This window comes from Gorilla gorilla, chromosome 3 (genome assembly GCF_029281585.2).
Source record: "Gorilla gorilla gorilla isolate KB3781 chromosome 3, NHGRI_mGorGor1-v2.1_pri, whole genome shotgun sequence".
In the NCBI taxonomy this organism is placed as follows: Eukaryota; Metazoa; Chordata; class Mammalia; order Primates; family Hominidae; genus Gorilla; species Gorilla gorilla.
Genome location: NC_073227.2, coordinates 10867310 through 10885015, shown reverse-complemented (window position 1 = coordinate 10885015; position 17706 = coordinate 10867310). Strand labels below are relative to the sequence as shown.

The 17706-nt window shown below is 52.5% G+C and overlaps 1 protein-coding gene across 5 annotated transcripts in view; it reads left to right on the top strand.

The window, feature by feature from the left end:
• ZFYVE28 (zinc finger FYVE-type containing 28) overlaps positions 1-17706 on the top strand; it is a 150100-nt gene that overhangs the window by 107717 nt on the left and 24677 nt on the right. For all 5 annotated transcript variants that reach the window (XM_055384370.2, XM_055384368.2, XM_055384371.2 and 2 more), the window contains one exon: positions 4981-6228. In XM_055384370.2, coding sequence (XP_055240345.2) covers positions 4981-6228 — 1248 coding nt within the window. The remainder of the gene's footprint in view (positions 1-4980; positions 6229-17706) is intronic.

Genomic DNA, 17706 nt, shown 5'->3' with positions numbered 1-17706 from the left:
CCACAGGCATGCACCACCATGCCCAGCTAATTTTTGTATTTTTTGTAGAGACAGGGTTTTACTGTGTTGCCCCAGCTGGTCTCAAACTCCTGGGCTCAAGCAATCCAACTGCCTTGGCCTCCCAAAATGCTGGGATTACAGGCATGAGCCACCATACCCAGCCCTAACTCTTTTTTTTTTCAATAAGAGTATAATCTAGACATTTAAACCTGACCAAGATATTACAAGAAACAAAAACTACACCAATCTCTCATGAACATAGATGCAAATACCCTTAAAAAGATACAGACAAATGAAACCCAACCATATATAAATAAGATATATCATGACCAAGAGAAATATATCTGGGCACAGTGGCTCACACTTGTAATCCCAGGACTTTGGAAGGCTGAGGCAGGAGGATCTCTTGAGCCCAGGAGTTTGGGACCAACCTGGGCAATATAGTAAGACCTGATCTCTATAAAAAATTTACAAATTAGTCGAGCATGGTGGTACACATCTGTACTGACAGCTACTTGGGAGGCTGAGATGGGATGACTGCTTGAGCCAGGGAGGCAGAGGCTGCAGTGAGCTGTGATCAGGCCACTGCACTCCAGCCTGGGTGACAGAGCAAGACATTATTTCAAAATTAAAAAAAAAAAAAGAAATGTATTCCAGATATGCAAGATTGGCTTAACATTTGAAAATCAAATTGATGTTTTGCCACATTAATTTTAAAAATTGGAAGAAAAATCATATAATTTTGAAAGATTCAAGAAAAGCATTTGAAAAAATTTCACACCAATTTTATGGTGAAAACATCTCTTAGCAATAAACAGAACAAGAAAAGCATCTCTTAGCAAACTAGGAATAGGAGGGAATTTCCTTAACCTGGTCACAGATAGATATAGAAACAGATTTCATCTGTGCGTATCTCTGTGTGTGTGTTGTCTGTTGTATGTGTACTGCAGCACACATCCCTGAGATTGGGAAGAAGATGTCTACTATTCACTATCTCCATTTAACATTGTTTTCTGGCCTAGCAAGTGCAATAAGGCAAAAATAAAAGGAAAATTAGGAAGTTACACAGCATTGGAAATGAAGGACTAAAACTGCCATTTTATGTAGATAACGTGATCAAGTACCTAGGAAACTCAGGAGCATCTTCAAAGTATTAGAAATAATAAGTAGATTTAGCAAGGTCACTAGGTGAAAGATCAATATACAAAAATAAATGGTCTTTCTGTATGCCAGCAATAAATAAATGCGAAATGAAATCAAAATACTGTCTTAGTCAATTTTGTGTTGCTATCACGGAATACCTAAGACTCAGTAATTTATAAAGCAAGGAGATTCGTTTAGCTCATGATTCTGGAGGTTGGGAGGTCCAAGATCAAGTGGCTGTATCTGGTTAACTTCTTGTGCGGACCTCGTGCTCTGTCATAACGTGGCAGAGAAGCAGGAGGGGAAGGGGGCGTGTGCAAAGAGGCCAAACACAAGAGTCAGCCTCACTTCATGACAACCCACTCTTGTGGTAACTAATTTGGTCTCATGAGAAAGGCATTAATCTCCTTAATGACCTAATCACCTCTTAAAGACACCACCTCTAAACACCACCACATTGGGAACTAAATTTCAACCTGAGTTTTGATGGGGACAAACCACCCCCAAACCATAGCAAATACCACCTATGGTAGTGCCAGTAAATATCAAATACATAAGCATAAATCAAATTAACGATGTCCAAGACCTCCATTGAAAGTTATAAAATGTTATTACCATAAGTTTTTAAAGCCCTGGACAGCAATTCCATTCAGAGAGAGGAACCCCTGATGTTATGAAGATATCAGTTGTTCTCAAATTAATCTATGAGTTCAGTGCAGTCTCAGTCAAAATCCCAGAAGCTTGCTAGCTTCCTTCCTTCCTCCCTCTTTCTCTCTTTTCTTTCCTTCCTTCCTTTCTTGCTTTCCTTCTTTCTTTCTCTTTCTTTCTGCATTCTCTCCTCCCCCTCCCCTCCCCTCCCTCCCTCCCTCCCTACCTCCCTCCCTCCCTTCCTTCCTTCCTTGTAGAAATTGACAAACTAATACTAAAATCCATGTGGAGATGCAAGGGGCCTGGAATAGCCAAGCAGCAGCAGAACATTGTCTGTTCTACTCTCAATGGGCTTTGGGTAGTTTCCACAAATAGTGCTGCTGTGACTACCCCTGTGTGTGTCTCCAGGTGAACATATGTATGCTTTTCTGCTGTGTGTACTTCATAAAAAAAGAACAAAGGCCAGGCACAGTGGCTCATGCCTATAATCCCAACACTTTGGGAGGCTGAGGTGGGAGGAGCTCTTGAGCCCAGGAGGTCGAGGCTACGGTGAGCTGTGTTTACATCACTGAACTCCAGCCTGGGTGACAGAACAAGACCCCATTTCTTAAAAAAGAAGAAGAAGAAGAAGAAGAAGAAGAAAATTGGAGACATCTTCTATTGTAAAGCTATAGTAATCCTGACAGATATGGTACAAGGATGGACTTGAGACCCATTCAACAGAACAGAAAGTCTAGAACAGACCAATGCATATATAGGTCTCTGATTTATGACAACGTGACATTACAGAACAGCGGGAATGGTTGTTTTTCTTTCCAATAAATGGGCTGAGTCAATAGAAGACCACATGAGGAAAAATGTCTCATATGGTTATCTATTAGTGTCTGGGTTCTTACCACTACTGTACACAAAAATCAACTCCAGACAGAGTGTAGACATAAATATAAAAAGTAAAACAATAAAATCCAGGCATGGTGGCTCATGCCGTAATCCCAGCACTTTGGGAGGCCAAGGCGGGAGGATCACTTGAGGCCAGGAGTTCAAGACCAGCCTGGGCAACATAGTGAGACCCTGTGTCTAAAAAAAATTTTTTTAATTAAAAATAATTAGCCAGACATGGCGGTCTGCACCTGTAGTACCAGCTGCTCAGGAGGCTGAGGCAGAAGAATAATTTGAGCCGAAGAGTTTGAGTCTCCAGTGGGCCATGATCATCCCAGATTTGGGCCACAGAGCAAGACCGTGACTTAAAAAATACTAAAAAGCTTTTAGAGGAAAATATCAAGGAGAACATCTTTGTGACCACGGAGTGGGAAGAGATTTCTTAAACAGGACACAAAGCACTAATCATAAAGAAAAAATGTTATAATTGGACTTTATTAAAATTTAAAACTTCCTCAAAAGCACCATTAAGAGAATGAAAAGGCAAGCCAAAGGGTTGGAGAATATATCTAATAAAGAACTCAATCAATAAGAAAAAGGCAGACAACCCAATTAATAATGGGCAAAAGGCTTGAACAGGAACTTTGCATAGAGAAAATCTAAGGGCTGATAGGTAGATAAACTGTGACCGACTTCATTAGTCATCAGGCTAAAACAATGGAAAACCATAATAAGATAAGATACTATTACTCACTCACCGGGAAGGATTCAGTTAAAGACAGTAGTGCTCTTGAGGGCCTGGGGCAAGCCATGCTGTCAGCCAAGCTGTGGGCAGGTGTGCCTGGATCCCCGCTGCTCCCCTCTGTCAGGCTCAGCAGTCCTACCCCATGTGTGCATTCAGCAGAAATGCCCTCGTATGTTCTTCAAGAGAGATACACGAAGATGCTGGGTCACAGCAGCCAAAACCTGTCGGGTGTAACAGATAAAGGAACTACGTATATTTACCCCATGGAAGACGGTGCAGCCACAAGAATGAATGACCTATGGCGACGTGCTTTATGATGGGTGAATCTTACAAAATAGCGTTGCCAGATCTAGCAATACAACAGCAGAAAGCCCAGTTCAGTTAGAATTTCAGATAAACAACAAACTCTTTTTAGTGTATGTCCCAAATGGGCAGCATTTGGAGTACACTTACAACTATTTCTAATGACATTTTAAAAGTACTTATTTGTTGTTTATCTGAAATTGAAATGTAACTGGGTGTCCTATATTTTATCTGGAGATTCTACACAAATATAACATCAGCAAACAAATCCTGCCACAAGAGAGTGTAGACTGAGAATTTCCATTTCCTCAGAGAAGCAGAGCAGGTGCGTGCCTCGGCCTATGGAGTCAGGATGGTGTCATGCGAGAGCCAGGGTGCCACGGGCCTGGTTGGGGTTTCACTTCTAAATCTGGGTGCTATTCACATGGGTGGATTCAGCTTATGAAAGTTCTGCCCAGCTCTGCAAAGCGCACTTCCTCACAATAGCCACGGCTGTGCTGGAATGTCCCATGTGGGACTCAGACCACAGACACAGCCGGAGCTTCTCGCAGCCCACAGTCGGCCTGTAGGAGCCTGCTCCAGGAGCTTCCTGCTCAGCATCACTGAATTAACTGCACCTTTGGGTCTCGGCCTCAATGCCTCTTCCTCCAGGAAGCCTTCCCGGCCTCAGCCAGGTGCCCTGCTGCACCCCCCTTCATGGCTTGCATTGTCTTTGGTTGCAGCTGTCATTATTGTAGTTCAGTCATTGTTTGTATAAATGCTTGTTTATCATCTGCCTCACCCAACTGCAGGCTAAGTCCACAAGGGCAGGAGCATGCCTGCCTTCTTCCTCGTGTCCTAGTGCCCAGTTCCTGCTGCATAGCCAGTGCCCAATGGTATTTGTGGAATGAGAGGATGAAGGTTTATGTGTAAACCAGCATGTATTTTTTCATTCCTTAGAGTTTTTATTCATGCAGCTAACACATGCCTAACAATTAGGGCTTTCTTCTTTTCAGCAAAAGTTTCCAGAATCTTGTTTTAAAAAAGAAACTGTACTAGAATCCCAGCCGGCCACCTTGAACACCGTTGTCCTGGCCGGCGAGACCCAAGCCTTGTTCCGTGGTGGAGGAGACGTGCTGGTGCCTTGAGAATTCAGTTGCAAGCGTCCAGTGCCTGGCTGTTGTTCTGCTCGTGCAGACTCCAGGGTGCTGCGTCCACTCCTGGCCAAGGAGGCTGGTGCGGCTTTTGGGACCCTCACCCTTGGGTTTTGTCTTGATTCGTAGGGATTTGCTGCAGACGCTGACGGAGGAGGAGCTGCACACGCTGGAACGGAACCTCTGCATTTCCCAAGACGTGGAGTTCCCCATCCGCGCAGACGTGCAGGGACCCGCTGCCCTGGCGCCTGCCCTCTCTGACCCTCTCCCCTCTGAGGGGCCACTCTCAGCCAAGGCCAAAGACCCGGATGCAGAGCTGGCCTGCTCCATGCAGTACGACGACCAGGAGCTGGAGCAGCTCAGCCGCATGGTCCACAGGGCGGGGGACGAGATGTCCTCTTTGCTTTCACCGCCCAGTGCCTGCCAGTCCCCAGCTCACAGGCCAGGAGCGGAGGGCAGCCCAGGCGGGGAGGCCTCTCCAGGTAGACCGCGCCTACGGTCAGGCAGTGACGAGGAGGAGCGCGTGTTCTTCATGGATGACGTGGAGGGGACGGCAGAAGCCCAGGCCAGGCCCGAGTCCCCAGGTGGCCCATTTGGGTGGGCAGGCAGTACCTGGGCCGACCCCCAGGAGAAAGGGCAGGGTGGGCCAGGCGGAGCGGCGGGGATCAGCGTGCCCGCCTCGGAAAAGGAGGAGGACTTGAGCAACAACAACCTTGAGGCCGAGGGCACAGATGGGGCCAGCCTCGTGGGCACCAGCTCCTGCACCTGCCTGGACTCGCGGCTGCACCTGGACGGCTGGGAGGTGGGTGCAGATGACGCAGAGACGGCTGAGATGATCGCCCACCGGACAGGGGGCATGAAGCTCTCAGCCACGGTCATCTTCAACCCCAAATCGCCCACTTCCCTGGACTCTGCGGTCGCCACCCAGGAGGCCGCCTCGGAGCCCGTGGCCGAGGGGATGGATGGCGGCCCCCACAAGCTTAGCACTGCGGCCACCAACTGCCTTCTGCATTCCTGCGTGTGCTGTGGGAGCTGTGGGGACAGCAGGGAGGACGTGGTGGAGCGTCTGCGGGAGAAGTGCAGCCCGGGAGGCGTCATTGGTGCCTCATACGCTGCCGGCTTAGCCAAGGCCAGCGACAGGGCCCCTGAGAGACAGGAGGAGGCGCCCCCACCCTCAGAAGATGCCTCCAACGGGCGGGAACCCAAAGCCCCCACTTCCGACAAGTGCCTGCCTCACACCTCAGGTTCCCAGGTGGACACAGCGAGTGGGCTGCAAGGAGAGGCTGGGGTTGCAGGTCAGCAGGAGCCCGAGGCCAGAGAGCTGCATGCCGGGAGCCCCTCGGCTCATGAGGCGCCTCAGGCCCTGTTGGGCTCCAGGTAAGAGCCAGTCTGGCCCAGAGACTGGGTTTGTCCTCTCTGCACTGCAGGGCAGGTGCTGGTGCATTCTCCAAGCATTGCAGTGTTTCTACCTGAGCCATCTTGGCCACCAACAGGTGCTGGGCCCTGGCCAAGTGTGGGGTCTGTGTGTGAGGAGGGGCAGGGGCAGGAGCTGGCTGCGGAGGCACCTGCCCTGTGGGGTGTCATGCACCAGAAAATGTGCACCAGCGGGCCCGCTTCCGTGTTTCTGATGTTCCAGGTGCCTGTCAGGTGACATGGGCACAGTGCCAAGCCCTCAGCTCACCTGCCGCAGCCCCGGCCCATCCCGCCCCTGGTGTGAGCCACATGTGCCTGTGCGGGGCAGTGGGAGTGGGCTGTGCCAGTGCCTGGCCCCTTGCCCTGAGCCGCATCCGAGCGCACTGCCCACTTCTCTTTGCTGACCACTGTGGCCGCCTGGCTCACACCAGGCTGAAACAAGACGCAAACCCGTGGCCATGGGCATGGAGACTGGGGCCATGAGGGGTGCTGAGACCACCCATGGGCAAATTCCCAGGGGTGTGCCCAGGGCCTCTGCCCCTCCCAGGTCTCTCTCCTCCTTTCCCTGCACTGGGGGGAGATGGGGAGGTCTCCTATCTCTTCTCATGGGCTCCCATCCCCCACACTGGAGACAGGGAGGGAAAGGCAGGGGCTGGGCCCAGCCCAGGGTCACTCTTGGCTGCGTTGTCAGGGCCATTGACCCCCTTGCCAGGACCCTGCCCTGCAGGGCTCCCACTCTGGCTGTGGCCGTGTCTATAGGCCTCGCTAACTGGAAGACAGACGGAGGACAGGGAGGGGACGAGGTTCAACTGGAGACCAGAAAAGCCCCCCCCTCCAGGAGCCGTGGGAGCCGGGCAGCAGATGGGGATGAAGGTGGGGGGCACAGGTGCAGGAGTGAGGGGCTGCATTGAAGGATGGCAGGCAGGCCCAGGAGAGGGTCCTCACACTGGGGAAGGGGGTTCTTGGTGGTGGGCAGACGCCTCCTTCTTCCTGTGCTGGGTTCTCCCAGGTCGTGCGCTCGCTGGAGGAGTGGGAGTGGCCAGGGTCCCGTGACGGTCAGGCTGTTCTTCCTTTCCGCTGCCCACTCAGGACTCAGGGCCTCCCTGAAGCTCTTTCCTGTGCTGCGGGCTGGGTGGGCTGGGCCTGGTTCCTGGTGTCCCTCCCCACTCCCCATCAGGCCCTGGCAGCCTCAGTCACTTTCCATCGATGGGTTTGCCTCTTCTGGACATTTCCTGTGAACACATTCACGTACAGGTGGTTCCAGACTTACGATGGCTCGGCTTAACGAGGGCGTGAAAGTGACGTGAACCCAGCAGGAACCGTCCTCCGCGTTTTGAAGGCTAGGAGGGTCAGATGCATTTCTGACTTAGTATACGATGGGTTAAGTCGAGAAACATCTGTGGTGTGTGACCTCCAGGGTCCGGCTTCCTCCACCAAGCATAACGTCTGTAAGGGCCACCATGTAGAGGCACACAGCGGCACGCCGTTCCTTTTTATGACTGAATCACGCTCACTGCATGGGGAGACCGTCTTTCATTTCTTCATTCACCACTGGATGGTGGATGTGTTGTTCCTATGTTTTAGCTGTGATGAAAATTTTCGTCCAAGTTTTTGTGTGGACACAGGTCTTCAGCTCATCTGGGTGGATCCCTGTGAGCGGAATTGCGGATCATGTGGTCACTCTGTGTGTGGCATTTTGGGGAGCTGCCAGACTACTTTCCAGCGTGGCTGCAGTTGGCATCCAGGCAGCTGTGGATGTGGGTTCCAGTTTCCCGAGTCCTTCCTTACACTGGTCATTGTCTTTGTTTTGTCCTTCTGGCACGCCCCACTCGTCAGCAGTCAGCTGATGTCTCTAAGGCCACTGGACACCATTTCCTCACAGCAGGTTCATTGGTCTCATTCAGCATTACGTGTGTAGAGCTTGCCATTGACAGCTGATTCAACTTTATATTTGTGTGGTTCCCAGTCAAATCTATAAATAAGATAGACCCAGAGAAGTCTGTCTGAAGGAACCTTTTTCTCCCCTGCCCCCAAAGGGAACGGTTTAAGAATGTTTTATAGTATATCCTTCAATTTTCAAAAATGTAAGCAAAGGCACATGAGTGGATGTTCAGATACACACCCGCGTATCCCCCATCCCCGTATTTGGTGAAGGGCCTCCTGCTACAGGCACTCGCCCCCACCTCGCTCCCCTGGCCTTCTGCCCGAGCCGCTCCAGTGCTTGCTAGAGATGTCCTGCTTCCCTTCACTGCGGGGCAGGGCCTCATGCGAGGCTGGCCTGGCGTGCACTCGGGCCCAAGTGCTGGCTTGGGCTTGTTTCCAGGCTTTTCCTGTCACAGACGTGCCACAATGAACAGCCTCGCGCAAACAGCCTCTCCTCTTTCTTTTGGGCGAGGCCGTTTTTGAGATGCAGCGTGAGCTTCACGGCCGTGTGAGGCAGAGCACCTTTTCCCCACTACTGGATGCTTTCCTCAGGGGCTCAGACCCAGTTCACTGGCAATGGATCGTTTTTCTCCGAGTTTGACATGAAACCATCAGAAATTCTTTGACAGGATAAGGGGGGGAGTTTTTGGTTTGGGGCCTGCCCATCTTTTACTGCTGGGGGTGGTGGGGGTTGTCCAGGTGACAGCCAGTGGACGCCCACCCCCTCCAGAAGCTCCTCCCACCTTCCTGGCGTGAGCTCTGCGCCCTATGATGGACACAGCCTCTTAACGCGGCCTCAGCTTCCCAGGCCTTATGCAGCTCAGCACAGACGCTGAGGCTCAGCTGAGGAAAGGGAAGGAGCCCAGGTGGTGGTGTCATCTTCCAGGGAAGCGTTTCTGGCAGTGCTGAGGATCCGAGAAAGCAAGCACATCACAGGGTGATCAGGACAGTACATGTTCGGTTCGATTTAGGACAGTGCCTGGGCCCAGCACTGTGCCCGGAGGTAGCTGGAAATCAGGTCAGCGGGCGGCAGCACATGGCAGCTGTCCCATCCAAGGCACAGGCGGTGTGCACCCTGGGAGCATCATTCATTCCCCCACTCATCTGTGTCTCAAGCGTGTTCCGGGGTGGCTGGGCCAAGCACCAGAGACCCACCAAGGAACAAGAGACATGGCCTGTCCTCCCAGGTGTCACCTCACACCAATACGGGGGTGATAGCGCAGTGGGGGTTTTTAAACAGACAGACACAGGAGACCAGCTTCACACACACAGGAAGTTCACCCAAATTCAAACAGCCCCGTGTCAGGAAGCATGGCTGGTGTTAAGTGACGTTTGTGCGAGGCCGGTCGCGTGCACAGGTGTGGCTGTGTTTGGTTACGCCTCCCATTCTGCAGTGGGAGAGACTGAGACGGAGAGGGTGGTATTTGCCTCAGCTGAGAGCATCTGGAAGAGCCCGGGCCTGTTTGGCCGTGAGACCCGCTTGCCCGGCAGACGCCCCTGCAGCCCCTGTGGTTGTGGCGTGGACGGTTCAGAGGGAACAGCGGGCACGGCCTTGATTCACGGCTTCCAGTCCCACGTGCGAGTCGGGTCTCCGTGTGCTGCAAATGAAGGAAATTCGTGGAGCTGCGGCCGACCAGCCTGTGAGATTCCCCCGAGACCCCTGGAGCCTGTGTTTCTGGCCAGGCAGACGACAGCCTCCAGGAGGAAGGACAGGGCTTCCCAGCCACCAGCCAGGGGACGGATGCACGCAGGAGGTGGGTTGGCACATGGCCCACTGGAGTCCTGGCGTGAGGGTCCCAGCCAGGAGGAGCCCCTCTCTGGGGCGTTTCCTAAGGTGCTGTCACCTGGGAGTCCGGACATCGTCCTCGACAGACAGCAGTGAATCAGCCTTGCAGATGTGAATGTTCTGGAACCTACACCCTTCAGCTCTTTTCATTTTACTGGCTTCTTTCCCACCTTCTCAGTGGTCAATGAATCCTTTTGGAGAAGTTGACATTTTTTAAAAGCTTATTTTCCCTTCAGCTAGCCTTACCTCTTTGATCCAGAACCTTCCATCCTCTCGAAGTCATCCTTGGAAGTTACTTGTCTAGATGACAGAAAGTCCACTCAGGCTGGTTGTCCGTTCCTTCCAGGGACACCATGAAGTGGATTTCCAGCCTCTGCCTTCTGCAAAAAGTAACACTGACTCCCTGTTTGCTAATTATAGATGTGGTCCCTGTTCATTGTAGAAACTTTGGAAAACATAAGAAGGAAAGGCTGGGTCTGGTGGCTTATGCTTGTATTCCCAGCACTTTGGGGGCTGAGGCAGGCGTATTGCTTGAGGCCGGGAGTTCAAGACCAGCCTGGACAACATAGCAAGACCCCATCTCATGAAAAGTAAAAGTAAATTAGCCAGGTGCAGTGGCGTGGGCCTGTAGTCCCAGCTACTTTGGAGGCTGAAGCAGGAGAATCACTTGAGCCCAGAAGGTGGAGACTGCAGTGACCTATGACTGTACCACTGTCTGGTGACAGAGTGCCTGGGTGACAGAGTAAGACCCTATCTTTTTAAAAAACAAAACAAATAAGGAGATAAATATCACCCCAAATCTTATGAACAGTTTTATTTTTTTTTTTCCCACTGAACATGGTTTTATAGTTTCCTCTACAGTTTTTTGTCTGCCTCTTGGATTCTCTTTTCTTTTTCTTTCTTTTCTTCCTTTTCTTTCTTCTTTCTTTTTTCTTTTCCTTCCTTTTTCCCTTTTCTTTCTCCTTGCTTTCCTTTCTTTCTATTTCCTTCATCCCACCCTCCCCACCCTCCCCTCCCTTCCCTTCCTCCCTCCCCTCCCTGCCTTCCCTCCCTCCCTCCCCTCCCTTCCCTTCCTCCCTCCCCTCCCTTCCCTTCCTCCCTCCCCTCCCTCCCGCCCCTCCCTCTCTCCCCTCCCTTCCCTTCCTCCCTCTCTCCCCTCCCTTCCCTTCCTCCCTCCCCTCCCTTCCCTTCCCTTCCTCCCTCCCCTCCCTTCCCTTCCTCCCTCCCCTCCCTTCCCTTCCCTTCCTCCCTGCCTTCCCTCCCTCCCTCCCCTCCCTTCCCTCCCTCCCTCCCCTCCCTTCCCTCCCTCCCTCCCCTCCCTCCCCTTCCCTCCCTCCCCTCCCTCCCCTTCCCTCCCTCCCCTCCCTCCCCTTCCCTCCCCTTCCCTCCCTCCCCTCCCTCCCCTTCCCTCCCCTTCCCTCCCTCCCCTCCCTCCCCTCCCTCCCCTCCCTTCCCTTCCCTTCCTCCCTGCCTTCCCTCCCTCCCTCCCCTCCCTTCCCTCCCTCCCTCCCCTCCCTCCCCTCCCTCCCCTTCCCTCCCTCCCCTCCCTCCCCTCCCTCCCCTTCCCTCCCTCCCCTCCCTCCCCTTCCTTCCCTGCCTACCTCCCTCCCCTCCCTTCCCTTCCCTCACTCCCTCCCTCCTCTCCCTTCCCTTTCCTCCCTCCCTCCTTCCTCTCCCTTCTCTTTTCTCCCTCCCTCCCTCCCCTCCCTTCCTTTCCCTTCCTCCCTCCCTCCCCTCCCTTCCCTTCCCTTCCTTCTCTTTTCTCTTTTTAACCACAGGGTCTCCCTTGGTTGCCCAGGCTGGAGTGCAGTGGCACAAACACGGCTCCCTGTCTGGGCTCAAGCTGTCCTCCTGTGTTAGCCTCCCAAGGTGCTGAGATTACAGGTGTGGGCCGCTGTGCCCAGCCTTGGACTATTTCTTTAGAATTGGTCCTTAGAAGTAGAATCACCACAGCAAAGGTATGAAGCCTTTTAAAGCTCTGCCACTCACTGTCAAACTGCTTTCCAGAAAGAGCTGATTACCCCCAGCAGTGCCATCCCTCGCCAACACTTCCAACTCCAACTTGAGGGGGAAAAACGGAGTACCCTTCGCTGTTCCTGAGGTTTGCCCCCTCTGATCACTGCCAACCTGGGCAGTTGTTCTGTTAGCGCCTGTGTTTTTCGTTCTGGGAAGTGACTGTGTTTTCTGCTGTTTTTCAGCTGGGATGTCACGCTTTTTGGACTTGAAAATGTTCCGTCTGGTCTGTTGGTGGCTTTCTCCAAGTTGTTCTTGCCCTTTGACTTTGTTTTTGAATGTCTTTTGATTTGCAGATGTCCTCAATTTTATCTTGTGTAATTAAGTTTATAGAAATTCTAGAAACAAGTCTGTTCCTCTGCCTTTCTGGTTGATCGCGTGTGGTGCGAGGCGCGCTGCTCCTCTGTGGTGGGGCCGGGGAATGTTCTTCTCATCTCTGGTGGCCTGGGTTTTATTTTTTGCCATCAATCCTGCAGCCCTGATGACTAGTCGGGAGGAGGCTGGAACCAGTGCAGGGGCCTCTGTGCATCAGAGTGGGACTGACGGAGGCTGTGGCCGTCCTGACACACGGTCAAGGCTGCCCGGGCGCTGGCTTAGGGAGGTCTCAGAGCCTGTCACTGTCCGTCCCACGGGGGGAAGGCCAGGCCTGCTCCGTCGTGCAGTTGGGCGCCTCTGTGACTGTACTTGAGTCCTCCCTTCCCTGCCACTTGTCCACCGTGCTCAGCATCCTCTCTGGCCGTTGCTCTAGGTAGAATGATAGGAGTCTCACAGGCTTCTCAGGACAGACAGTGGCCAAGCCTCTGCCCCAACCCTGTGGCACATGCCCCGCCTGTGTGCGCCTTCCTTCTGGAACTTGGCAGTGGCAGACAGATGACAGACACTGAGGGATATCCCTTTTAGAGGAATCGCTGGAGTCATAGTGGGGAGTGCCCTGCTCCATACGCAGATGTGAGGGGAAAGGCAGTGCCTGGTGAACCGACTGCTCAGCCTGAGCCTCAGTTTTGTCATCTGCAAAACGGACCAACAGCAGGCCCCAGCTACATGGCAGGATGCACTCCTCACGCATCACCACTCATCCTCTGCCGTTCCTCCCAGCACAGCCCGCTGTGTCACTGTGTCACCGTGTCACCCCACTGTCACCGCTCATCCTCTGCTGTTCCTCCCAGCACAGCCTGCCGTGTCACCGTGTCACCCCACTGTCACCGCTCGTCCTCTGCCATTCCTCCCAGCACAGCCCGCCGTGTCACTGTCACTGTGTCACCCCACTGTCACCGCTCGTCCTCTGCCGTTCCTCCCAGCACAGCCCGCCGTGTCACTGTGTCACCGTGTCACCCCACTGTCACCGCTCGTCCTCTGCCGTTCCTCCCAGCACAGCCCGCCATGTCACTGTGTCACCGTGTCACCCCACTGTCACTGCTCGTCCTCTGCCATTCCTCCCAGCACAGCCAACCATGTCGCTATGTCACCGTGTCACCCCACTGTCACTGCTCACCTTGCTCCCAGATTGCGCTTGCAGCCGTTCCTGGCCATCTTTGCCATGATCAGTCTTGGCTTTGCCTCTGGATTTCATTGTTTCCTGGATTCACATCTCTGTCCCCCGCTCTCCTGGCGGTGACAGCTATCCCAGGTGACATCAGGCATTGCAGTTGCACTTCATGACCTCGCTCCCGGACAGTGGGTCCCGGCCTCCAGCTTGAACATCCACCCACCGCGCCCCACCTGGCAGCTCCTCTGTGTGGCCTGGGGTCATTCCACCAAGCTCCTCTGCCCTCTGCCAGTGTGAGGACAGGGCTCAGAGCTGTCACAGAGGAGAGCCTGCGGCTGGTCTATCCCGAGGCGGCTCCAGCTCTCCCGGGCCTGCTGACCCTCTGCCCCGTGGTGAGGTCGCTGCTGCAAATCCTCCTGGGCCCCTCCAGGCCATGACACAGAGGGTCCTGTGGCCCCCAGCCTGGGTCCCGGTGCCCAGCCCAGAGGAGGGCAGGTTGTAGCTGGCACATCAGTGAAGGCGCCGCTGCGTGGGGAGTCACCTGCTGCTGGGCTGGCGCTTCTGATGTGCTTCGTTCCCACATCCCCCATTCGGCTTTCCCACCAGCAGACAGGCGTCAGCCCCTTCCCTGGGTGGGGCCTCAACCAAGGGCCGTGCGGTGCTGTGGCCTCGGTGGCCCGGAAGCCCGTGCTTCCCTCCCTGCAGCGCGGTCAGGGCTGACAGAGCCTTCAGTGGCCCGGCCCTAGTGTGGAGCTCTTCTGGGGGCTCAGAGGACACAGGCAGCCTCCAGGTAGAAGGCTGAGCTGCCGGGCTGCGGGGGCTCTCCAGATCCGGGGGCTCCCCAGTGGACCCACTGCAGGACAAGGGGACGGAGTGACAGGTCTGGGACTGAGGCAGTCCAGCCTTGCTCCAGTGCCTGTGACCTTGAGCAGCAGGTGCCGCCCCGTGGGCCTCCCCTCCCCCTTAGTGGGATGCTCACACGGCTGCCGTTTCCCCCAGACTGGGGCCTGGTGGCAGGTGCCCGCTAGGCTGCTGCAGCCATCGGTCCCTAAAGCAGGTGTCCCGAGGTCCTGCAGGGAACACCGAGACCTTCCACCCACTTCATGCCCCTGGCAGGAAAAACAAGAATGATGGAGTGGTTTAAAAATAGAGGAGGACTTGGAATTAATTAGACTCTTGAAAAACAGATTAGGTGTAATGACTGTCATTAAGCCAATCGTTTATAAGTGATGGGGCCTCCTGGGCTGACACGGTGAGTCGGGGATAAGACCAGGGCTGGTCCGCCGTGCACAGGCCCAGGTGAGAGGGCAGGGCTGGGTTCTTGCTCTCGCTGGCCCCAGGCATGAAACCTTAGCAAGCTCGGTGATGCCTGTGTCACCAGAACCCCACAAGGGACAGTGATCGCCCTGCAAGGCCCTGAGTGGTGGCCTGGATGCAGTAGGCACGCAGGCCAGCAAAGTCCTGGGAGGAGGTGCCACCCTTCTTGCAGATGGGCCTCCTCCCAATTCACAGCTGGCCTGGAGCTGGAGAGAAGGCCCCAGCCTGGCTGTGCTCTCGGGGAGGCCTGGCCGAGGGGATGGTCATTACCGCAGGTCCCCCACATGTCCTTATGACCCCACCCAGGGCCCATCCTTACAGGCCCTCTGTTCCCTGGTGACCACAGCTTCTCCCCTAGCCTCTGGACCGCACCCTGCACCTCTTGCGACATCTGCCACCCTGCTCCTTCCCCACCATCACCATCCACTCAAGGGCACCACCTGCAAGCAGCTGCGGCTACATGGAAGGAGCCCCTCACCGTCCTCTCTCCCTCACGCCCCCCACCTGGTCCTCTGGCCAGTGCTGGGAAGAAATTAGAATTGTTTCATGAGGTGAGGGGTGCCAGTGAGGCAGCTCCTTTTGTGAGAGCAATCTGGGGAGGCCTCCTGCAGGCGCTGACATTTGCTGAGGCCTGAATGAAGGGAAGGGGCTGGAGGAAAGGTGCCCAGGTGGCAGGACCTGTGAGGGCCGAGGTGCTGGGAAGGAGCAGAGGAGACAGGGAGCAGGGCAGAAGGAGGTCAGGGGTGGGGGGCAGGAAATCTCAGAGAGCTTTGTGGGCAGGGTGGGCAGGGTGGGCAGGGTGGGCAGGAAAGACTTTTCTGAGAGAAGGAACGGCATCAGAGGCAGTAACGTGAGCATGGCGGTGAAGTGGTCTGGTGGTTTAAAAATTGTTGTAAATGCTGGGCGTGGTGGCTCATGCCTGTAATCCCAGCACGTTGGGAGGCTGAGGCAGGCAGATCACTTGAGGTCAGGAGTTTGAGACCAGCCTGGGCAACATGGTAAAACCCCGTCTTTACTTAAAAAAAAAAAAAAAAATACAAAAATTAGCTGGGCATTATGGCAGGTGCCTGCAATGCCAGCTACTTGGGAGGCTGAGGCGGGAGAATCACTTGAACCTGGGAGACAGAGGTTGCCATGAGCCAAGATTGCGTCACTGCACTCCAGCCTGGGCAACAGAGCGACACTCCATCTCAAAAAACAAAAACAAAAAAATGTTGTAAATGGCTTTATTGAAATATGATTGGCATATGATAAACAACAGCATATGAGAGTTCAGTTCCTCCGTGTCCTTGTCAACACTTGGTATGGTGGGCTTTTTAGCCATTCTGATAGGTGTGAAGTGGTACCTCATTGTAGTTTTAATTTGCATTTCTCTAAGGAATAATAATGTTGAAAATCTTTTTTTTTTTTAAGTATTTTTTTAGAGACAGGGTCTCGCTATGTTGCCCAGGCTGGCCTTGAACTCCTGGGCTCAAGCAATCCTCCTACTTCACTTCAGCCTCCCAATTAGCTGGAACTACAGGCACACCACCTCATCAACTCGAGCATCGCTTCATGTGCTATTTGTCATTGGTTGTTTGGTGAAGCGTCTGTTGACATCTTTTGCTGTTTCTTTCACTTAGGTTGTTTATCCATATTGAGTACTGAGAGTTCTTTATATATTCTGGATATAATTCTGTTATGTGATTTTCAAATATTTTCTCCCAATCTGTGGCTTGTCTTTTCATTCTAACAATATCTTTTGAAGAGCAAAACTTTTTAATTTTAATGAAGTACAATTTATCAATTTTTTATTTTATGAATTGTGATTTTGGTGCCATATCTAAGAATTATTTTCATAGCCCACAGTCACAAAGATTTTTTTCTATGTTTTCTTCTGGAAGTCTTATGCTTTTAGGTTTTACATTTAGATCTATACAGTATTCCATTTGAAGTAACTCACGTATATGGTGTGAGGCATGGATCAATTTTTGTTTTGCATAAGGAAAGTCAATTATTCCAGAATTATTTGTTGGGAAAGACTATTCCTTCTCCACTGAATTGCCTTTGCATTTTTGTCTTCAGCTGACCACATGGGGTGGGTTTACATCTGAACTCTCCAGTCTGTTCTATTAATCTATTTGCCTATATTGACACCAATGCCACACCGTCCTAAATATGGTAGCTTTATAATAAGCCTTAGTTGGAAGTGCAAGTGCCCAGCTTTATCTTCTTTTGAAGGTTCTTTTGGCTATTCTGTCTCCTTTCTGTTTCCATATGAATTTTAGGGTTGTCAACTTTTGCCAAAAAAAAAAAAAAGCCTGCTGGGATTTTGATTGGGATTATGTAGAATCTATGTAGTAATTTGGAAAGAATTAGCATCTTAATAATAGTTCTGGTTCATGAACATAGTATATCTCTTTATTTATTTAGGCCTTTAATTTATCTCAGCAAAGTTTTATGGTTTTTAACTGTACAGGTCTTGCACATCTTTTGTCAGATTAATCCTCAAGTATTCTATATTTTGTGATGCCATTGTAAATTGGTTTGTTTTATAATTTTAATTTGTAATTGTTCATTGGTAATATAGCTATAACTGAATTTTGTAGATCTTCTAGAAGATTTTTTTTTTTTTTTTTTGAGATGGAGTCTTGCTCTGTCACCCAGGCTGGAGTGCAGTGGTGTGATCTCGGCTCACTGCAAGCTCCGCCTCCTGGGTTCATGCCATTTTCTTGCCTCAGCCTCCCAAGTAGCTGAGACTACAGGCGCCTGCCACCACGCCCAGCTAATTTTTTGTATTTTTAGTAGAGACGGGGTTTCACCGTGTTAGCCAGGATGGTCTCTATCTCCTGACCTTGTGATCCACCTGCCTCGGCCTCCCAAAGTGCTGGGATTACAGGCTTGAGCCACCGTGCCCAGCTGATCTTCTAGAAGATTA